The following is an 18,675-nucleotide window of genomic DNA, read 5'->3' as shown; positions in this document are numbered from 1 at the left end:
AGGGCACATGCCCGGGTTGCAGGTTCGATCCCCGGTCGGAGGCATGCAGGGGGCGGCCAATCAATGATTCTCTCATCATTGATGTTTCTATCTCTTCTCTCTCTCTCCCTTCCTCTCCCTGAAATCAATAAAGACATATTTTAAAAATAAATAAACAAACATATCCTCGGGTGAGGATTTAAAAAAAATTTTAATGTGGTGTATACCATATATACATATTCAGCCATAGAAAGGAATGAAATTCTGATACATTCTACGACTTGGATAAACCTTGAAAACATTATGCTACGTGAAATAAGTCAGACATAAAGGGACATGTGATTCCACTTAAAAGAGGTATTATACCTAGAATAGGCAAATTAATAGAGGTAGAAAGTAGAATAGAGGTGGTAGTGTGGAGAGTTATTGTTCATTGAGTCTGGAGTTTCCGGAATGGTGAAAAGGTTCTGGAAACAGTGGTGATGGTTGCACAATGTTACAAGTGTACTTTGCGCTGTTGAATTGAACACTTAAAAATGATTAACAAGCTAAGATCTGGAAACAGCCCAAGTGCCCATCAGTAGATGAGTGGATAAAAAAGCTGTGGGACATTTACACCATGGAATACTACGCAGCTGTAAAGAAGAAGAATCTCATACCCTTTGGGACAGTATGGATGGACCTGGAGAAAATTATGCTAAGTGAAATAAGCCAGGCAGAGAAAGACAAATATCACATGATCTCACATGTGGAATCTAAAGAACTTAATAAACTGATGAACAGAATAGATTCAATGACATGGAAGCATAGATGAGACTGACGAATGTCAGAGGGAGGGAGGAGGGCAGGTGGGTGGAGGGGGAGAGAGTAACCAAAGAATTTATATGCATAAGTGCACAACCCAAGGACATGGACAATGGTGGGGAGAGGGATTGGGGAGATAAAGGGACATTTGTAATATTAAAAAAAAAAAAAAAAAGATTAACATCATACATTTTTGTGTTGTATATTTTACCTCAATAAAATTATTTAGAAAAATACACAAAAATAAAGTTTAAATGTTTATTTTAAAATGGTCTATCCAATGTAGTTTTAATTTTCATCTTTCATTATGATTGAGGTAGAGCAACTTTTCAAATATAAATCATTTGTATTTCTTTACTCTGAATTCTGTTCCTTTCCTTTTTCCTTTTCTTGTATTTTTCCCAGTTTATTGCCTGTCTTGACTTGGCTTATGATTGTTTTTGTTTTTTCCAAGCAGATGTGTTTTATTTTCATGTATTCTGATTTAATCATCTTTTCTTCCATGGCTGTTGGATTTGTGTCATAGTTTTTCCCACTTCAGGATTACCAAGGAATTATCCCATGTTTTCTTCTACTTTTAAATGTTTCATTTCTTTTAAATCATTGACCCATTTCAGCCTGGCTGGATTGGCTCAGTTGGTTGAGCTTCGTCCTGTGCACCATAAGTTTGGGGCATGTATGGAAGGCAACCGATTGATGTTTCTCTTTCACATCAGTGTTTCTCTCTCTCTCCTCTCTCCCTCCCTCCCTCTCTCTCCTTCTTTCTCCCTTTCTCTCTTCCCCTTCCTCTCTCTAAGCATGCCCTCAGGTGAGGATTAAAAAATCAATCAATTATTGACTCATTTCACATGTATCCTGGTTTATATATGTGAAATAGTCATAAGATCTTGCACATGTCTAGTAGTTAATCTTTTCAATGCAGTTATACTTGGGATCTTCCTATTTTCTAAACAGCAGCTCTCTGAATAAAGGCAATATATTTATTTCTGTATATTAATTTTGTACCCGGAATCCTTGTAATCCTTTTTCAGTTGATTCTCTTAGACTTTGCAGGCATATCTTCATATCATTGACAAATAATGGTGATTTTACCTTCTCCTTTCTAGCTTTTAATCTCTTTTCTTCGTTCCTTTGTTTAGTTGTTTTAGCTAGTATCCTAGAATAATGTTAATAATGGCGTTGATAATAGACATGCTAGTGTTGTTCCTCACCTGGATTGGCCTCCTGCTAGTAGTACGGTGTCTATACGGTGTCTATTTTTCCTTGTTTTAAGTAAACATGTATTAGTTGCTTTTAGAATACTTTTTTAATCATTTTATCAAAAAAATAAATTATTAGACACCTACTGAGTACTAGGCACTAAGGTACGCTTTGGGGACTAGGGCAATAAACCAAACAGGTGTAGTTCCTACATTTCCCAGGACTCACAGTCTAGTAATTTTTAAATCATCAAAGAAATGCACATTAAATCAACTTTGCAGTAATTACTTTAGTTATTGCAGTAGAAGTTTTAACAAAACAGCTGCTAATGCTAGCAAGGTGACTGAAACACAGGCGAGGCGACACAGTGCACGATGAGGCGGAGAGAGAGAGAGTGGCAGGGACCTTGGCCTGCAAGACCCTGCAGACCCTGCAGACCTTGTAGGACTTTGGTGAGCATTTTGTTGTTTTATACTGAGACTAAGAGGAAGCCACTGAAGGGAGCGATACGATTGGGCTCAATTGGCTTTGCTCACATTTGGGGTGTAGAGAATGAACTGGGGAGTCCTGGGTGGAGGTCAGGAGTCTACACCTGTGGGCCCAGTGAAGGAAGACAGCATGGACTGGAGAGGTGAGGGAGGGAAGGACAGAAGTGGATTAGATTTGCGAGAGAGGTGGGAGCTTGCTCATCCCATGAGGTCAAGATTTAGGGTCCCCTGTCAGAGGCTGAGGGTTTAGAAAGAGTGAGCGGGTAGGGGTCAGCCTCACCTATTTCATGTTTCAGAAAGGACTGCCTCTAATCCCTGCCATTTTTCTTCCCCCAGAGGTGGTCGTGGGGACAGGACTGGCCGCTATGGAGCCACCGACCGTTCCCAGGATGACAGTGGGGAGAACCGCAGCCGGGACCATGACTACCGGGACATGGACTACCGCTCATACCCCCGCGAGTATGGCAGCCAGGAGGGCAAGCACGACTATGACGACTCATCTGAGGAGCAGAGTGCAGAGGTGAGGGCCAGGAGGGCCAGCCAGGCCTGGTGGGGAGGGGGCAGGGTAGCTCCTGCAGGGCCTCCATCTGGCTGCAGGTAGCTTTCAGCTCCCATGCCTTTGGACTGTGCTCAGTGGCTTTGCCTCACCTGGAGGGTCTGTCCCCATTCCCCCTCTGAGGGCTCCTCTCCCAAGTTGGGTCTCCCTGACTTCCATATGCTTGGCTCTGTACTTCTGAGGGCCCCTTGCCACCACCTCTCTTCCTTCTTCCCTAGCATTTAGTTTGGACCCACAGTTCACTGCAAGTCCTGTACTGCCTGCTTCCAGCCAATATAGGGCTCTTCAGGAGCCTCTTAATGGCACTCAGTGTTTAGGGTTGGGAAAGCAAATGGAAACCTGGTTATCACCAAGCACAGCAGCTCTGGGAGACCAACTGTAGGCATTCCTGGTGGTGGCAGAGCCCCTAGACATAAGGGAAGGACCTCCTGAGGCCCCACCTCTGTGTTCCATGTTAGTAGTTAGCCCTAGTGTGAGGAGGAAGGCATGATGCTCACCACCTGGGAGCCGCCAGCTGAGGGGAAGAAGCAGCCTTACCTTAGGGAAACCCGAGTTTGAGGGGGCAATCAGGGCCCTGATCTAAGCAAACAGACAACTCTCTTATTTGGTGGGGTGGGAAGGGTACTCTTGCAGCCTTAGCCCTGGGAGGGCAGAGTGTGGGCTGCTGGCTTCCCTCTGAGGGGTCCAATGCAGAGACTCCTGTAGTAAGCAGCCAAGCTTTCCCAGTGGCATCTGGGTTGGAAAGAATAGTGAAGCACTGAATCATCTGGCCCCTGAGGGTGGGAGGAGTGTGGACCCAGGCCTGGCCTGCTTAGTCCTGGAAGGATGGGTTAGGCAACACCCAAGAAACCAGCCACCACCCTATTAGGAGGAAGCCTGGTGATGATGGACTGGCCAGGCAGAGGATCAGGGGCCAGGAGGCAGTGCTGTGGCCTTGCACATTTGCTAGTCTCTGCTGGGTGGCTCTGACCAAGATCTTAAGCTATTCCTATACCCACAACTTGGTTGCAGGCCCAGTCCCAGGCCCAGGCTGGGCATCACAAGCGATGTGTGGCCTTCTGTGTTACAAGGAACAATTGTGCACGTACTAGCTGAGCTGGCTAGGGAGGAGGGGGGAGAAACAGAGGGCAGGGGTTAGTGTGCCAACCTCAGACTGTCTCTTCCCAAGGAGATTTAAGCAGTGTCTGGCCACCTGTCTGTGGGAGTTCCTCCTCCACTCCAACACTGCCACCAGCTTCTCCCCACTCCCCACCAAGGCAGCCCCCAAAATCATCCCGGGGAGAATTTCCAACCCCAGAAGGGTTGCAGTACAGGGCCTACCCACCCTGCCTGCCCCAAGCCTTTCGCCGGAGCCCGCCCACCCCTGGCTTTCAGAGCCTGCCTGCCTCAGAGAGCCAGTGGCCAACCCCCAGGCCCACCCCAGACTGACTACCCGTCTGGTGTCTCTCATCTCATTCTGTTGGCCAGGATTCCTACGAGGCCTCCCCGGGCTCCGAGACTCAGCGTAGGCGGCGGCGGCGGCACAGGCACAGCCCCACTGGCCCGCCAGGCTTCCCCCGAGACGGCGACTATCGGGACCAGGACTATCGCACGGAGCAAGGGGAGGAGGAGGAGGAGGAGGAGGAGGAGGAGGAGGAGGAGAAGGCCAGTAACATCGTCATGCTGAGGATGCTGCCACAGGCAGCCACTGAGGATGACGTACGTGCCCCCCATGGCCCCGGGCAGGTGGCAGAGCAGGAGGCCAGGCTGGGTTTCCTCCAGCGCCCTCAACTTCTCCCTCACCCCCCCGATCTTAGCACCTTTCATCCCTTCTCCCCACCGGCTCCTGTCTCCCAGCACTGATCTGTCCTCTTGGCAGGCCTTGTCTCCTGGTCTGGAACGGAGGAGTGTAGTGTCGGACAGATTGGCTTGTTTTCCAAGGGGCTGCCGGTGGTGGGTGTGGGAGGGAACAGAGCATTCCTCCTGCACATACCCCTGGTCCTTCGTTCTTTCGAGGGCCAGATGTTGGCCAGGCCCAGTGCCAGGCCAAATGCTGGGTATTGCAGAGATGATGCTGGTGGAGAGGGTCCCCATGGGATTTTCTGAGGTTTTATTCTCACCCCTCCCCTCACCCTCTTTTGTCACCTGCATCAGATCTCCTCACTGGCCTGGCCACAGAGCCTTGTGTTTTTCTTCTTTTTTTTTTTTAATCCTTATCCGAGGACATGCTTAGAGAGAGGAAGGGGGGAGAGAGAGAGAAAGAGAGAGAGAGAGAAAGAGAGAGGGGGAGAGAGAGAGAGAGAATGAATACTTAGAGAGGAAGGGAGAGAGAGAGAGAGAGAACATCGATGTGGGAGAGAAACATCAATCGGTTGCCTTCTGTACATGCCCTGACTGGGGATTAAACCCACAACCTGTGTGTGCCCTGACCAGGAATCGAACCGGCAACGTTTCGGTGCACAGGACAATGCTCAACCAACTGAGCCATTCTGGCCGGTGAAGCCTTGGGTTTTTCTTTGACTTCCTTCCATTGCTGCTAACAGCCTCTCCACACTGTTTTCCTTCGTGGTGTTCCCTTCCATCTTCTTCCATTTTCTCCTGTTTCCTTCTCTATAGACTTCCCCTAAGGAGTTCCAGTAAAACCCCAAGAGGGCCACTAGAATAGCCTCCTGATTCTCCTCCTCCTCCCTGCCACCCCTCTTCCCTATGAATTCTCTGCTCAGCTCTCCTCTGAAATCTGCCAGCTGCCCTCAAGTCTGACCCGCCTGCCTTGTTCCTGGTCAGACAGTAGCTGAGTGCTGACATTTCTTGAGGATTTATCACAGAGTGGGCCATACACCAGGTCTGATTTAATCCTCACATCCACCCCTCGGAGAAGGTACTCTTTGTATTTCCATCCTATGGATGAGGAAGCTAGGCCCTCAGCAGTGAAGTGACTTGCCGCAGGTCCCACAGCCAGTGAGTGGCAGAGCTGAATTGGGGTCTGAAACTGGGCAGCTGGGCCCCAGAGCCCAAATTCTTGCTGTTCTCTGAGCCCTTCCTGAGTGTTTGCAGTCCTGAGAAACTCTTCTGTGTGTCCTTTTTCATTCTCCTGTGTGTGCGTGCATATGCACGCGTATGTGTGTTTAATCTCCTTTCTGTTGTTTAACCTGGTAAGGAAACTGAGGCCCAGAGACACTAAGACTGCTGCCTGAGAATGCCCAGCACACACTCCTAGTCTTCTGCAAGAGGCACCTCTGGCCTAGAGACCCTGCCTCACCTGGTCCAAATCCCGAATTGCTTCTGCAGCTTCCCTCTGGTTTACTTCATCCAAGAAGCTTTCCAAACCTCACAACCACACCTTTTTGTCTTTGCCCCAAGTTTTGCTTCATTCAGGTTCTAGGACACATGGCTTGGGTTTTCTCAGACCCCAGTCCTTCCTAGTTTCATATTTGTGTGTCATGGGTGTCTTTCGATGCAAGCAGAGGGCAGCTCCTTTGCTAACTGCCAGAATTGCATCCCAACTTTTCTTGCTTTGTGGCTTCACCAAGCCTGTTGTCAGGCCGCCCCTGCCCACCATTCTTGATATGCAGGCTCACTTGCTCTCTTATTGTTCTCTGCCCTCAAGTGTCATGCCATGCTTCACCTTGCACCTTGCCCCTTCATTTGACTCACTCTACAAGTCTGGGACCAAAAGCTGAGACTGGGTACTGGTGTGGGTTTGGGGCTCTGGTCACTTGGGGAAAAGCCCTGAGAGAGAGAAAGAAGAGGCAGTGTGTGCGCATCACCAATGGCCCCTTGGGGCCCTGGAGGCCTCCAGCTGGCCTCAGCTACCCAGCAGTCCCCTTGTGCTGAGCCTGCCCCAATCTGTATCTCCCTTTACAGATCCGTGGCCAGCTGCAGTCCCATGGCATCCAAGCACGGGAGGTACGGCTGATGCGGAACAAATCCTCAGGTGAGCTTTTGTTCCCAGTGCCTTCCCCTTCTGCTGGCCAGCCTTCGCCACCAAGTCTCCTCCTGCCTCTGCCTCCTACGTACCCTCCCTACCCTGCCTTCCTGCCACAGCTGGGAATGGGCAGCTTGGGGTACCCCTCTTCTTCTCTCCCCCTCATCCCACTCTCCTCACAGCTCTGGCCAGCAGCCTCTATCGAGGGGCTGTTGGGGAGGAGGTGCAGCTCTGAGCTGAGCTGAGCACTTCCCAGGGGCAGGGCCAGGGCCAGGCTCCGGGGAACCTCCTCTCTGGGACTCTGAGTGTCTGAGATGGTAACCACCTCCCAATATACTCCCTTCCCTCTCCTTTCTTCTCCTTCCCCTGTCCTCACTCTCCTCTACATTTTTCTGGTAACAGCCTCTGACCAGAAAATAGGTCTGGCATGGCCCCACCCATGTATCCCAAGAGGGGAGGCAAGGGATGGCTCTCATCCCAGGGCTCATCCCAAGGAGCAGCCAGGACTTCTGGCCTCACTTGTCCCCTTCCTCCCTCTTGCAGGCTGCTTAGAGCTGGCCTGGAGGTAGTAGGGGGTTTGGGGGGAAGCTGTCTCTACAGGATCTCTGGCCAGGCTCCCCAAGGCAGGCACAGTGGGGCCTCACTCTGCCTGGGCTTCTCTCTCCATCTCAGTCTCTCTCCTCCCCACACCTTCGTATCTATATCTATATATCTATGTCTGTCTATCTCTATCTGTGTGTATCTCTCCCCCCCTCTCTCTATGCCCCCCCCCATCATACCATTCCATCCTCCTATGCATCCTAACAGTTCTTCTTTTGGAGATCAAGCATGTACCCCCAAGCCCTACCACATCTAAGCCCTCCCTGTGTGTGTACACCTCCAAGGGTAGAGCTGCTTACTGCGGCCTCAAGCCCTGGGTCCCTTTCCTAGCCCTGGCCAGGCCTAGAGTCTCTCTTGGTAGCATGCAGGTCTTGCTCTGCTTCACCCCAGCCAAACCACACGCTGCTAAGATTCTGGTCTCTCCCCACAACAGTCTCCTTGGTGCAGCCTCCTCTGTGGCCCTGGGCACTTCTCCCAGACACCCACTGATTCTTTAAGATCTGCCTGGTCCATCCTGGCCCCATTCTCCTGCTGTCTAGGATGACCTGGACTGTGAGTGGCTGTACTCTTCCCATCTTGGCCCTGAGGTGGCTCTCTCATGAGGCCCACCTCCCATGCACTGTGGTAAGGCTGAGGTGACATTATGTCCCTAACTCTCCAGGTTCCTGATGGGCCTGGAGCTTTCTTAGCCTCACCGAGCAGCCCCGCCCAGCTTTTCTTTTGCTCCTTTGATTAAACACCTATTATAGGGCCCCTCCTGGGCTCCCCTGGCCTTGTGCTGGGCCCTGCCCTTCTGTTATTTATTCTGGCCCATGTGGAGCCAGCAGCCTGCCCATGTGCTCTCCTTTCTTCTCTGGAGACAGACCTCTACTTGTACATTTTCCCTCCGAGCTCCTTGTTTTCGTCTCTGTCACCCCAGGCTGGCCTGAGCCCCATCTCTGTCTTTCTTCCCAGCTGGCGTGTATGTTATCTTTTCCCACCCACCCACCTCTCTCTGGCTCTATTTTCCTCCCTCCTCCTTCCCTCTTTCCTGCTCCTCCCAGCCATCTACCTTGCCTCCCACCCCATGGTCTTTCTCTCTGATTGTTTCTTTCTCTTCCTTTCTTCCTTTCTCCTCTCCCCCTTCCCTCTCTGCCCCTATCCTCTCCCCTCGGGTCCCGCCCCCGGGAACGCCGTGTGTCCAAAGCTGTTGACTAACCCACTGCGTCTGTATCTGAATGCTGTCTCCAGGTCAGAGCCGGGGCTTCGCCTTCGTCGAGTTTAGTCACTTGCAGGACGCTACACGATGGATGGAAGCCAATCAGGTTGCTTTGCCGCACTTGAACCCCCCCCCAAACAAATACTACTTTGTAATCGAGCGCTCCCCATCGCCTGATTCTTATGGACACAGTTCCCTGCCCTGTGGCCCTGTGTCCCATCCCCCCCATCCCCTCTCTCTCCCCCTTCCTGACCCTCAATATCTCCTCTTCCCATCTCTCGCTACCCACTGGGCTACCCATCAAGAGCCCACACTCACCACTTCCCCCTCCCCTGCCAGGCACTAGCTCTGCCCCTCCACCTCTCTGGGCTGAACTTTTAGAGAAAAGGCTACCAGGGAGGGTCTTCCACTTATGTTCCCACTCCCAGGGGGACTGTCCTGCTCTGGGGTTAGGCAGAGCCAGTACTTCGTTCCACTCTCAGGCACCGCTGGATCCAGCCACAGGGGAACTTAGCTGTTGGCATACTAACTAGCAAGTCCCGTTTAGCCAGCTCTCCCCACAAGTTCAGCCCTTTGATTCCCACGCAAGAGGCCAGCACTGCTCCATTGATCTAAAGTACCAGTCAAGTGTGATGGTTTCATTTACCAGGGCTCACCTGGCTGCCCCATTCCTCCCACTGCTCCTGCCCTCCCCCCCCCCCAGGAGTCACCACTTGCCCCATTCTGCTGGGGGCAGGCCTGCCCTCTCAGCAAGGAGCCATGCTGCCAGGAAAGGAAGGGAGCCTGCTCCCCTGGTGTGGCACGGGCTCCCAATCCAGCAGCTTTGGGACCTTCAGAGACCCAAGGATCTGCTCTGCTTGCCCACCCAGAGCCTGGCTCACTGGGGTGCAGCACTGAAGGGAAGCATCAGGAAAGGAGGGGCAGGTGCTGGAACGGGGCTCAGCAGGGCCGCCCCTGGGACCATCTCTGCCTGTCCATAGGCTAGTGCCGTGGGCCCAGGACCCAGCCAGCCACGGGAAGACAGCCTCCCAGCAGGAACTTCCATCTTTTCAATATGGCTCTTTCTTTTCCCCCTTCTCCAGCACTAGCGCTCGTGCACTCTCTCTCTCTTTCTCTCCCCTCCTCTCCCTCCCTTCCTGTCCCCCATCATCCCAAGTGTAGCCTGTGTAGTGCTGGCCCTGGGTGTGGCCTGGCAGTGTCAGGGCCGAGTGGGGGGTTTCCCCACTGTCAGGCAAGCGTCGATCAGCCGAGCACTGTGTGCCCGGTGGCTTGTGTTCACGTGCCCTGAAAAGGCAGCAAACAGCTGTGCCCAAGGGCTGTGGCGCTTTCCCTCCCTCCTTCCCTTCCTTCTTCCCTCGTCCGTTCTCCAACCTCCCTCCGTTCCCTGTCCCTCATCCATCCAGCTGAAGGGCTCGCTCACTCTCTTCTCCTGTGCTGAAACGGTGCGTGGGGCACTGCTGCCTGGGCCTCACTCGGCTCTGCTTTTTCCTGCAGCATTCCCTCAATATCCTGGGCCAGAAGGTGTCTATGCACTACAGCGACCCCAAGCCCAAGATCAATGAGGACTGGCTGTGTAATAAGGTACAGGGGCGGTGGGCAGCAGTTGCCATGGACTGAAACAGCAGCAGCAGTGGTGGCAACATCTCTGTCTTCCTGGGACCTCTGAGGTGGTGTGGAGGACTAGCTCAGCTCAAGTAGCCACTATTCCTTGCCACCCACCTACCCACCAGTGTGTACTGAGCTCTTACTTGGTGCCAGGCTCTGCTCTCATGAAGCATGATCTTGCCTGAAGTCCCACTAGATGGTCAACCAGTATTTACATAAATGATTGACTAATGATAGTGGAGGCATAATGTGGTGTGTAAAATGTGGACCTCAGGGCCAGGCTGGCTGAAATTAGACTCCCAGATCTACTTTGATTTTGATCAGGGCCCTTAACCTCTCTCTGCCTCACTTTCCCATTTCTAAAATGCAAATGGTAATGACACCTCTCCCCAAAGGTTCTTGGGAGGCTTAAAATATGGTGATGAGAGGGTCACACTTGGAGCAACAGCTGGCCCATGGGTAGCACCGTTTAATGTCAGCTGTTACTCTGAAGGAAAGCACAGGATGTTCAAGAGCTTGTGTTAGGTGACCCAACCTTGAAGGCCATTCTGACAAAGCCATATCCACCTGAGACTGAGGGTACAAGCTGTAGGCTTTTGCAGTCATATTCCCAAAGAGGAAGCTGAGGTTCAAGAGAGGTAGAACCGTGGATGAGCCTTGAGCCATGACTTGTTCCTGATTATAGGGGCCATGGGTCCGGGTCTCCCCTGGGGCCGGCCTCACCTTCCACAGCTGGGTGGCAGTCCTGAGACCTAAGGGGAAGATTGAAAGTTTCAGAGGTCCTGACCCTCTCCCCAAGAAGGATTCTCTCTAGTAATGGGGCTGGGACCTGCTTGTTAAAAAAAAAACAATATCAGAAGACCGGTATCCACTGTCTCTGGAGAGGGAGGGACAAAGTGACAGTGGAACTCCATACCTCCTATATTTTCAGATACTCCTTAAAACCGGGGAATTCCCTGCTTTCCCCTTCTTTACCCCCTACATCATGTTGGTCACCAGGTCCTGTCACTTCCATTATAGAATTACCCTCCCTTGCCATTCCCACTGTAGAGGCCAGTCCTCCCCCCAGACAATCACCATGCACCCCTCTCTGGTATGCTGGCCTCGTGCCTCTTTCTCCCACACTCTCATCTGTAACATTCCTCAGGACCACCTCTGACCATATCCCTTCTCTACTTAAAACCCCCATAACTCTGAGCTTAAGTGGAACCATCCTTCATAATCTAGCATCACCTTTCCTCTCCAGCCTCTGCTTTTGCCTCTCTCCTTACCCTCCTACATCACCTATGGAAAACCTATTATTTCCTGTGTTAGCATCTTTTCCCAGCAAAACCACATCAAACCAAACTTCTAGGACTCCCCAGATCAAACATCCCTGCTCACTTTTCCAAGCCGAGTGAGCGGTGCCCCTCTTGGCCCACTGCCTTCCCCAGGCCCATGTTGGTGACCATACCCACAGACTAATCTTCCCCTCTGTGCTACTGGGAGGCCATGAGGGCAGAAGCCACATCCTGGGCATGTGGGGCAGAGCCTGGCACAGGAGCAGTGCTCAGTACCTGACCTTGGGACAGAGAAATGTGGAAGCTGGGGGTCTCCAGAGGCAGATTTCTCGAGAGCAGCAGGATCCAGTCCAGTCCTTGAGATAAAGGAGGGGTGGAAATCTGGCAAGAGAGGGACTCCTGGCTTTTAGGGATAGAAACATCGGAAGTTTCTGAACAGGGAAGCGAGTTTTAGGAAGAGGAACCTACTAAAGGGACATTGTGGGGGACAGTCCTGGGAGTTCCCAGGTATCTCAGAAGAGGCAGCAGTTACTGGGTGGTAAAGTTGTTGATTCCTGAAATGGGTTGGCACTGAGGACAAATTTGAGACCATGTAAAGGGGAGATTCACAGGCCTGAGAATGATAGCTAGAGCCCCCTGCCTCCCCTGATTCTGGAACCTCCCTTCCCTGGGGTATGGTGGGGTTCCCTGGGGGATCTATGGATCCAAGTTTGGAGGGCATAATGGAAAGCCCCACCCCCTCTGACGGCCTGGCCTGTGCCTCACAGTGTGGCGTCCAGAACTTCAAACGCCGTGAGAAATGCTTCAAATGTGGTGTGCCCAAGTCAGGTGAGGCCCTCATGCCTTTATGCTCCCCAGGACATTGGTGGAAGGGGGGAGGAGGGGGAGGGGCCAGTGCTCTGGGAGGAGGATGATCAGCCTTGGAGCCTCCCCTTTGTCACTACCCTGTCTTCTGCCTTCCCTTTGTCACTACCCTGTCTTCTGCCTTCCCTGACAGAGGCAGAGCAGAAGCTGCCCCTGGGTGCAAGGCTGGATCAGCAGACGCTGCCACTGGGTGGACGGGAGCTGAGCCAGGGCCTGCTGCCCTTGCCGCAGCCCTACCAGGCCCAGGGAGTGCTGGCCTCCCAATCCCTGTCACAGGGCTCAGAGCCAAGCTCAGAGAACGCCAACGACAGTGAGTCAGTTGTTTGTTCCTTCTTTCTCCCTGCCCTAGGGTGTCTGGGCTGGGCTCTCCAAGGCCAGAGATGATGGTGACCAGGATTTAGTCCTCCCAGGGATCTCTGACTAGTTGGGGGACAGACAGGTGATGTAGGGAGAGCATGGGAGGAGCATGACCTAACTTGACTTTGAGGGTGTGTTGGGAAGTTCTTGGCAGGTGAGTGACTGAGCTGGGACTTGGAACTGACAAGTATAGTTTGTCCAGGAGGAAGAAGTGAGAGGAAGCAGCAGGTGCAAAGATGTGGAGGCCAGAGGAGGGGGAGAAGTGGGGAGCCACGAGAGGGTAGGGCTGGAGCAGAGTATCAGGGATGCCCCCTAATATCGGGCCCCTTCCCGCAGCCATCATTTTGCGCAACCTGAACCCACACAGCACCATGGACTCCATCCTGGGGGCCCTGGCACCCTACGCAGTGCTATCCTCCTCCAATGTTCGTGTCATCAAGGACAAGCAGACCCAACTGAACCGTGGCTTCGCCTTCATCCAGCTCTCCACCATCGTGGTGAGGGCGGCACAGGGGGGGCCGGGAAGCCAGGGTCCCGGCCCCCCGGGGTGGGGAGGGGGGACCCTGACCCCAGCCCCCACCGCGGCCCCATGTCTGGCAATGGGGCAATGGAGCCGGGGACCTCCCCGGGCCTGACCCTTCTGCCCCTTCCTCCCCTCCTTCCCCAGGAGGCAGCTCAGCTGCTACAGATCCTGCAGGCCCTGCACCCACCGCTTACCATCGATGGCAAGACCATCAACGTTGAGTTTGCAAAGGGTTCTAAGAGGTCAGGGTCCCACCTGTGTCCCTTCCCAGCTTGTCCCCCAGCTGGGGGCCCCCATCTCACTCCCAGTGTCTGACATCCTCCCCAGGGACATGGCCTCCAACGAAGGCAGCCGCATCAATGCTGCCTCTGTGGCCAGCACTGCCATTGCTGCGGCCCAGTGGGCCATCTCACAGGTACTCAAAGACTTCTCCGCCCCAGCATCTGGATACCTGGGCCACTGCGACCCTCTTGCATCCTCTCTGCGAACAGGAGGGCTGGCTTGCTATTTTGGCTTTCCATGGACCCAAAACCCTCTCACAGTGGCTGCCGTGGGCTCTGGAGCCTCGCTCCCTTCCTGATCACCTCCCAGGCTTTCATTTTCCGTGCCATTGTGGCTGGTTTTCTCTCCTGTTTGGCAGTTATTTTATCATCCTGAATTATTACTACTTCTTTAATAAAAAGGAATTTATAAATGGCTAAAAGAAATTTGAGAGATGAGACTAAAGAAGGGGAGGATGATACTTCCTTTTGTCTGATGCCCAGCACATGTACCACACAACAAATGTACCAGCGTCAGCCCCGGGAGCGTTTTGGCATGCATCTTTGTTCCTGTCTTGTTTTTGCTGCTGCCCTGTTCTGCTGTGGCTGGGCAGCCCTCTCGTCTCACCTGTCTGAGGGCTGCATGCTTTCTGTTGGCAGACACTAGCCTCACCTGTGGGCAGCCGCTTCTTAGCAGGTTACCCCCCCATGTCCCCTCCTCTGCTAATGAGCCCCTCCCACCTGCCCCTCAGGCCTCCCAGGGTGGGGAGGGTGCCTGGGCCACCCCTGAGGAACCATCGGTCGACTACAGCTACTACCAACAGGATGAGGGCTATGGCGGCAGCCAGGGCACAGAGTCCTCCCTCTATGCCCATGGCTACCTCAAGAGCACCAAGGGCCCGGGCATCACTGGAACCAAAGGGGACCCAGCTGGAGCAGGTGAGCCCCAACATCTCTCCTCAGTCCCATGTGGGGGTTGGCAGGCGTAGGGTTCTGAGCCCCACCATTCACAGATGGTCTCCCTGTCCCTCTTTACAGGTGCCGAGGCCTCCCTAGAGCCTGGAGCAGACTCTGTGTCACTGCAGGCTTTTTCCCGTGCCCAACCTGGTGCCACCCCTGGCATCTACCAGCAGTCAGCAGCTGAGGCGAGCGGCAGCCAGGGCACTGCTGCCAACAGCCAGGTGAGGGAGTTTGAGGGAGATCCTGGGGGGGGGCAGCACACTGGGCATTAGCAGACACTGAGCCCTCTTCCCCTGTCTGGCCCCATAACCAGTCATATACCATCATGTCACCTGCTGTGCTCAAATCTGAGCTCCAGAGCCCCACCCATCCCAGCTCTGCCCTGCCACCAGCCACCAGCCCCACTGCCCAGGAGTCCTACAGCCAGTACCGTGAGTAGCCCTGGCCTACGGGTGAGTGGTGGGGAGTTCCTTGACAAAGCAGGGAGGGGCTTGACTCCCCCCTTACTATCCCCCAGCTGTTCCTGACGTCTCCACCTACCAGTATGATGAGACATCAGGCTACTACTATGATCCTCAGACTGGCCTCTACTATGATCCCAACTCCCAGGTGATGGGGCAGTCCAGGGAGTGGGTGGGGTCTGCAGTTTCCCTTCTTGAGGTCCTCCCTCATGCCCCCTCTCCACCCCCTACCACCACCCCAGTATTACTACAATGCTCAGAGCCAGCAGTACCTGTACTGGGATGGGGAAAGGCGGACCTACGTTCCTGCCCTGGAGCAGTCGGCTGACGGGCATAAGGAGACAGGGGCACCCTCCAAGGAGGGCAAAGAGAAGAAGGAGAAGCACAAGACCAAGACTGCCCAACAGGTGAACATCGAGGTCCAGCAGTCACTGGCTGGCTGTCAATGTCTTCTGATGACAGCATTTCTGTCATCTGTTACCTCTGCTGCTGAAGGAGCAGGGTGCAGCTGGATGTGTATGTGGGCAGTAATTTCGCTCAAGGGAGACCAGGCTCCTGGTCTAGCTCGTTCGTTGCTGTGTGACCTTGAGCCAGGGAGTCTCCTCAGTACGGGGCAGGGCCACACACCTCTCTGAGGTGGCCAGTGCCATCCACATGAGGTTTGTCAGCTTTCCTGTCCCCTAGTAGGCACCTTCACACTGCTGGTGGGAGTGTGGGCTGGTGTGGGCATGCATACTCCTTTGGGTTCACTCCTTTTGAGTGGGCACTCATGGGGGTGTGTCCATGTCTACATATAGATATGTTCCAGAGAACTTCTCTCAGGCCCAGCAGGGGGCGGGCAGGAAAACAGCCATTGCATTGTTCTGTGTAGTGGGCAGTTGGAGGGAACCTCAGTATCCGTCTGTAGAGGAAGAGTATGACAGTCTGAGTGCAGCCCTTAGAAGCAAGAACTTGATGATCTGGTAAATTCTAAAAATGGTGTTGTGCATGGGGGGAAAACAATGTAATATGGAATGTGGCAAAGTATCACACATGTAAATAGAAATTATAGACACAACCATCCTATGCATTTTAGAATGATGAAATGAACACACACTGGGAACATAATAGTGTAGGTGCCTGTCAGGAGAATGGGGGCACAGCCAGAGAGGGGCTTGATGACAATATGACAGAGAAATGGGAACTTTCACCACCGCCTCTCTTACCCTCTGCTTGAGGTGCAGGGCAGGATGGGGCAGGCTGCTTCAGGGGCAGTGGGCAGTAGATGGAGTTGGTGGGTTTCTGAGAGCCTCATCCCACCATCACCCCTAGATTGCCAAGGACATGGAACGCTGGGCCCGCAGTCTCAACAAGCAAAAAGAAAACTTCAAAAATAGCTTCCAGCCCATCAGCTCCCTGCGAGATGATGAAAGGCGGGAGTCAGCCACTGCAGATGCCGGTTACGCCATCCTGGAGAAGAAGGTGTGTTATGGCCACCCATCCACACCCCTCACCCCCATCTTGTCATCCCTCCAGTGCCAATATGGAATCCCTGAATTTGTGTCCCTCCACCTCAGGGAGCACTAGCTGAGAGACAGCACACCAGCATGGATCTCCCAAAACTGGCCAGCGATGACCGCCCAGTGAGTGCCCAGGGCAGAAAGAGGGCGAGGTGGCTCTGATCTTGCCAGGCCTGACCTCCCATCCCCTCCCACCTTCTACAGAGCCCACCTCGAGGGTTGGTGGCAGCTTACAGTGGGGAGAGTGACAGTGAGGAAGAGCAGGAGCGAGGGGGCCCAGAGCGGGAAGAGAAGCTCACTGACTGGCAGAAGCTGGCCTGTCTGCTCTGCCGGCGCCAGTTCCCCAGCAAGGAGGCGCTCATCAGGCACCAGCAGCTCTCTGGGCTTCACAAGGTGACTGAGGGAGGCTTGGCAGGGAAACTTGGTCTGGCCTGGCCCAGCCCAGCCCAGTCCAGCTGCTTCACTCCTTCTGTCCTTTTGCAGCAAAACCTTGAGATTCACCGGCGAGCCCACCTGTCAGAAAATGAACTAGAAGCACTTGAGAAGAATGACATGGAGGTGAGATGCGACCCACTCCCAGGCTCCATCCCCTCTGTCCCTTGCCAAGTGTATGTCCCCTCAGGCAGCTGGTGCTCAAGTTCCTTAGCTGAGTACAGCCTGGCTGCCATCAGCTATCTCATGTCCTGTCCCTGTGAGGCTTTTTCCTAGTTCTCCCATGCTGGTTGCTCACACCCACAATATCCTGCTTGACTAACCTAGATCTGTCTAACCTCATACCTGTTAGACAGATCCAGCTCCCATGGGATTTCCCCCCCCCCCATCTATGTCCATATATCCTACCAATAGTGACCAGCTCCCCCGTTCTCTCTCACACACAAACTTTCAGCAAATGAAGTACCGGGACCGTGCAGCTGAACGTAGAGAGAAGTACGGCATCCCTGAGCCACCAGAGCCCAAGAGGAGGAAGTATGGTGGCATGTCTGCAGCCTCTGTGTGAGTGCCCAGGACCAGGTGGGGGGCCTGGGGCCAGTAGGCCAGTTACTCATGCTGTACTACTTTCTCCTGCAGAGACTTTGAGCAGCCCACGCGGGATGGTCTGGGCAGTGACAACATTGGCAGTCGCATGCTTCAGGCCATGGGCTGGAAAGAGGGCAGTGGCCTGGGCCGCAAGAAACAGGGCATTGTGACACCCATTGAGGTGAGTCTCCCATGATCCTATCCCCATCCTCCAGTTCTCTCTGCTGCAGCCCTGCCTTGCTCCCATCCCCCCTGACAGAGCCTGCCTTCCTCACACAGGCCCAGACACGGGTGCGGGGCTCCGGCTTGGGTGCCCGAGGCAGCTCCTATGGGGTCACCTCAACCGAGTCCTACAAGGAAACACTGCACAAGACAATGGTGACCCGCTTCAATGAGGCCCAGTGAGGACCTGCGAGAGCTACTTCCACATCTGTTCATGTCCAGCCCGGGCAGGGGAGAATGAAATGTTTAGTGGTCTGCGCAGGGCCCTGCACCTGTCCATTAGCCCAGTCCCCAGCCAGACAGGCCCTGACCAAGTCAGACTTTGAGTTGGTGACTTGCTGGAAAATTGGGCTAGGATCATGTTCTTTTTATAATAAAAGCTGAAAAGTCCACAGCTTGCATGTCTGTTTCTCATGTCCCAGCATTGTGGCCCACACAGAGAAGGGGCTGAGGTGGGTGGCAGTGGTGGCATTCACAGTGTCTGGTTCATGGTAACTACCAGCTCGGTGGGGGCTGGGGGGCAGGCAGAACATGGAGTTCTGGCCTGTGCCCCAACCCACAAGATTCTGGTCACAGCCTTTCACCATTGTCAGGGCCAGAAAGTCATGCTATGCTAGGAAATCCAGCACCACCAGGGCACCATCGGGCTTGAAGTCCCCCTGGGTCAGAACCAGGATTTTGAATACCCTATCCCCTGGCCTTGCCACCCCGCAGGGCATTTGTTCTAAAATGGCAAAACTAAATAGCACTTGGCTCTCCCTGGGTCTGCGGACAATGCCCTAGGGCATCTCTAAGTAGGTGACAGTAAGCAATCTGGCACCAGTAGGCCCTGTGCCCTCGGGGGACTGATGACCCCAAGGGGTGGAGAGAGAGCAGCTTGGCCTGCCAATCCCAGGCC

General features: G+C 53.6%; 1 protein-coding gene across 16 annotated transcripts in view; it reads left to right on the top strand.

Moving 5' to 3' along the window:
- Positions 1 to 18,167, top strand: part of RBM10 (RNA binding motif protein 10) — a 28,427-nt gene extending 10,260 nt beyond the window's left edge. For 3 of the 16 annotated variants that reach the window (XM_081126247.1, XM_081126262.1, XM_081126254.1), the window contains 22 exons: positions 2,808 to 2,991; positions 4,495 to 4,725; positions 6,871 to 6,940; positions 8,762 to 8,835; positions 10,224 to 10,310; positions 12,382 to 12,442; positions 12,612 to 12,788; positions 13,172 to 13,332; positions 13,503 to 13,600; positions 13,686 to 13,773; positions 14,371 to 14,557; positions 14,657 to 14,799; positions 14,892 to 15,009; positions 15,096 to 15,187; positions 15,282 to 15,446; positions 16,351 to 16,500; positions 16,596 to 16,661; positions 16,743 to 16,931; positions 17,022 to 17,096; positions 17,425 to 17,531; positions 17,607 to 17,736; positions 17,835 to 18,167. In XM_081126247.1, coding sequence (XP_080982373.1) covers positions 2,808 to 2,991; positions 4,495 to 4,725; positions 6,871 to 6,940; positions 8,762 to 8,835; positions 10,224 to 10,310; positions 12,382 to 12,442; positions 12,612 to 12,788; positions 13,172 to 13,332; positions 13,503 to 13,600; positions 13,686 to 13,773; positions 14,371 to 14,557; positions 14,657 to 14,799; positions 14,892 to 15,009; positions 15,096 to 15,187; positions 15,282 to 15,446; positions 16,351 to 16,500; positions 16,596 to 16,661; positions 16,743 to 16,931; positions 17,022 to 17,096; positions 17,425 to 17,531; positions 17,607 to 17,736; positions 17,835 to 17,960 — 2,779 coding nt within the window. In that variant the 3' untranslated portion in view covers positions 17,961 to 18,167. The remainder of the gene's footprint in view (positions 1 to 2,807; positions 2,992 to 4,494; positions 4,726 to 6,870; positions 6,941 to 8,761; positions 8,836 to 10,223; positions 10,311 to 12,381; positions 12,443 to 12,611; positions 12,789 to 13,171; positions 13,333 to 13,502; positions 13,601 to 13,685; positions 13,774 to 14,370; positions 14,558 to 14,656; positions 14,800 to 14,891; positions 15,010 to 15,095; positions 15,188 to 15,281; positions 15,447 to 16,350; positions 16,501 to 16,595; positions 16,662 to 16,742; positions 16,932 to 17,021; positions 17,097 to 17,424; positions 17,532 to 17,606; positions 17,737 to 17,834) is intronic. The other 13 variants (XM_081126248.1, XM_081126255.1, XM_081126257.1 and 10 more) reach the window with 7 other exon arrangements.
- Positions 18,168 to 18,675: the final 508 nt, after the last annotated feature.

The sequence above is a fragment of the Miniopterus schreibersii genome (assembly GCF_964146895.1).
Source record: "Miniopterus schreibersii genome assembly, chromosome: X".
Taxonomy (NCBI): Eukaryota; Metazoa; Chordata; class Mammalia; order Chiroptera; family Miniopteridae; genus Miniopterus; species Miniopterus schreibersii.
The sequence above is the reverse complement of the archived record's forward strand: the minus strand, read 5'-3'. Positions and strand labels throughout refer to the sequence as shown.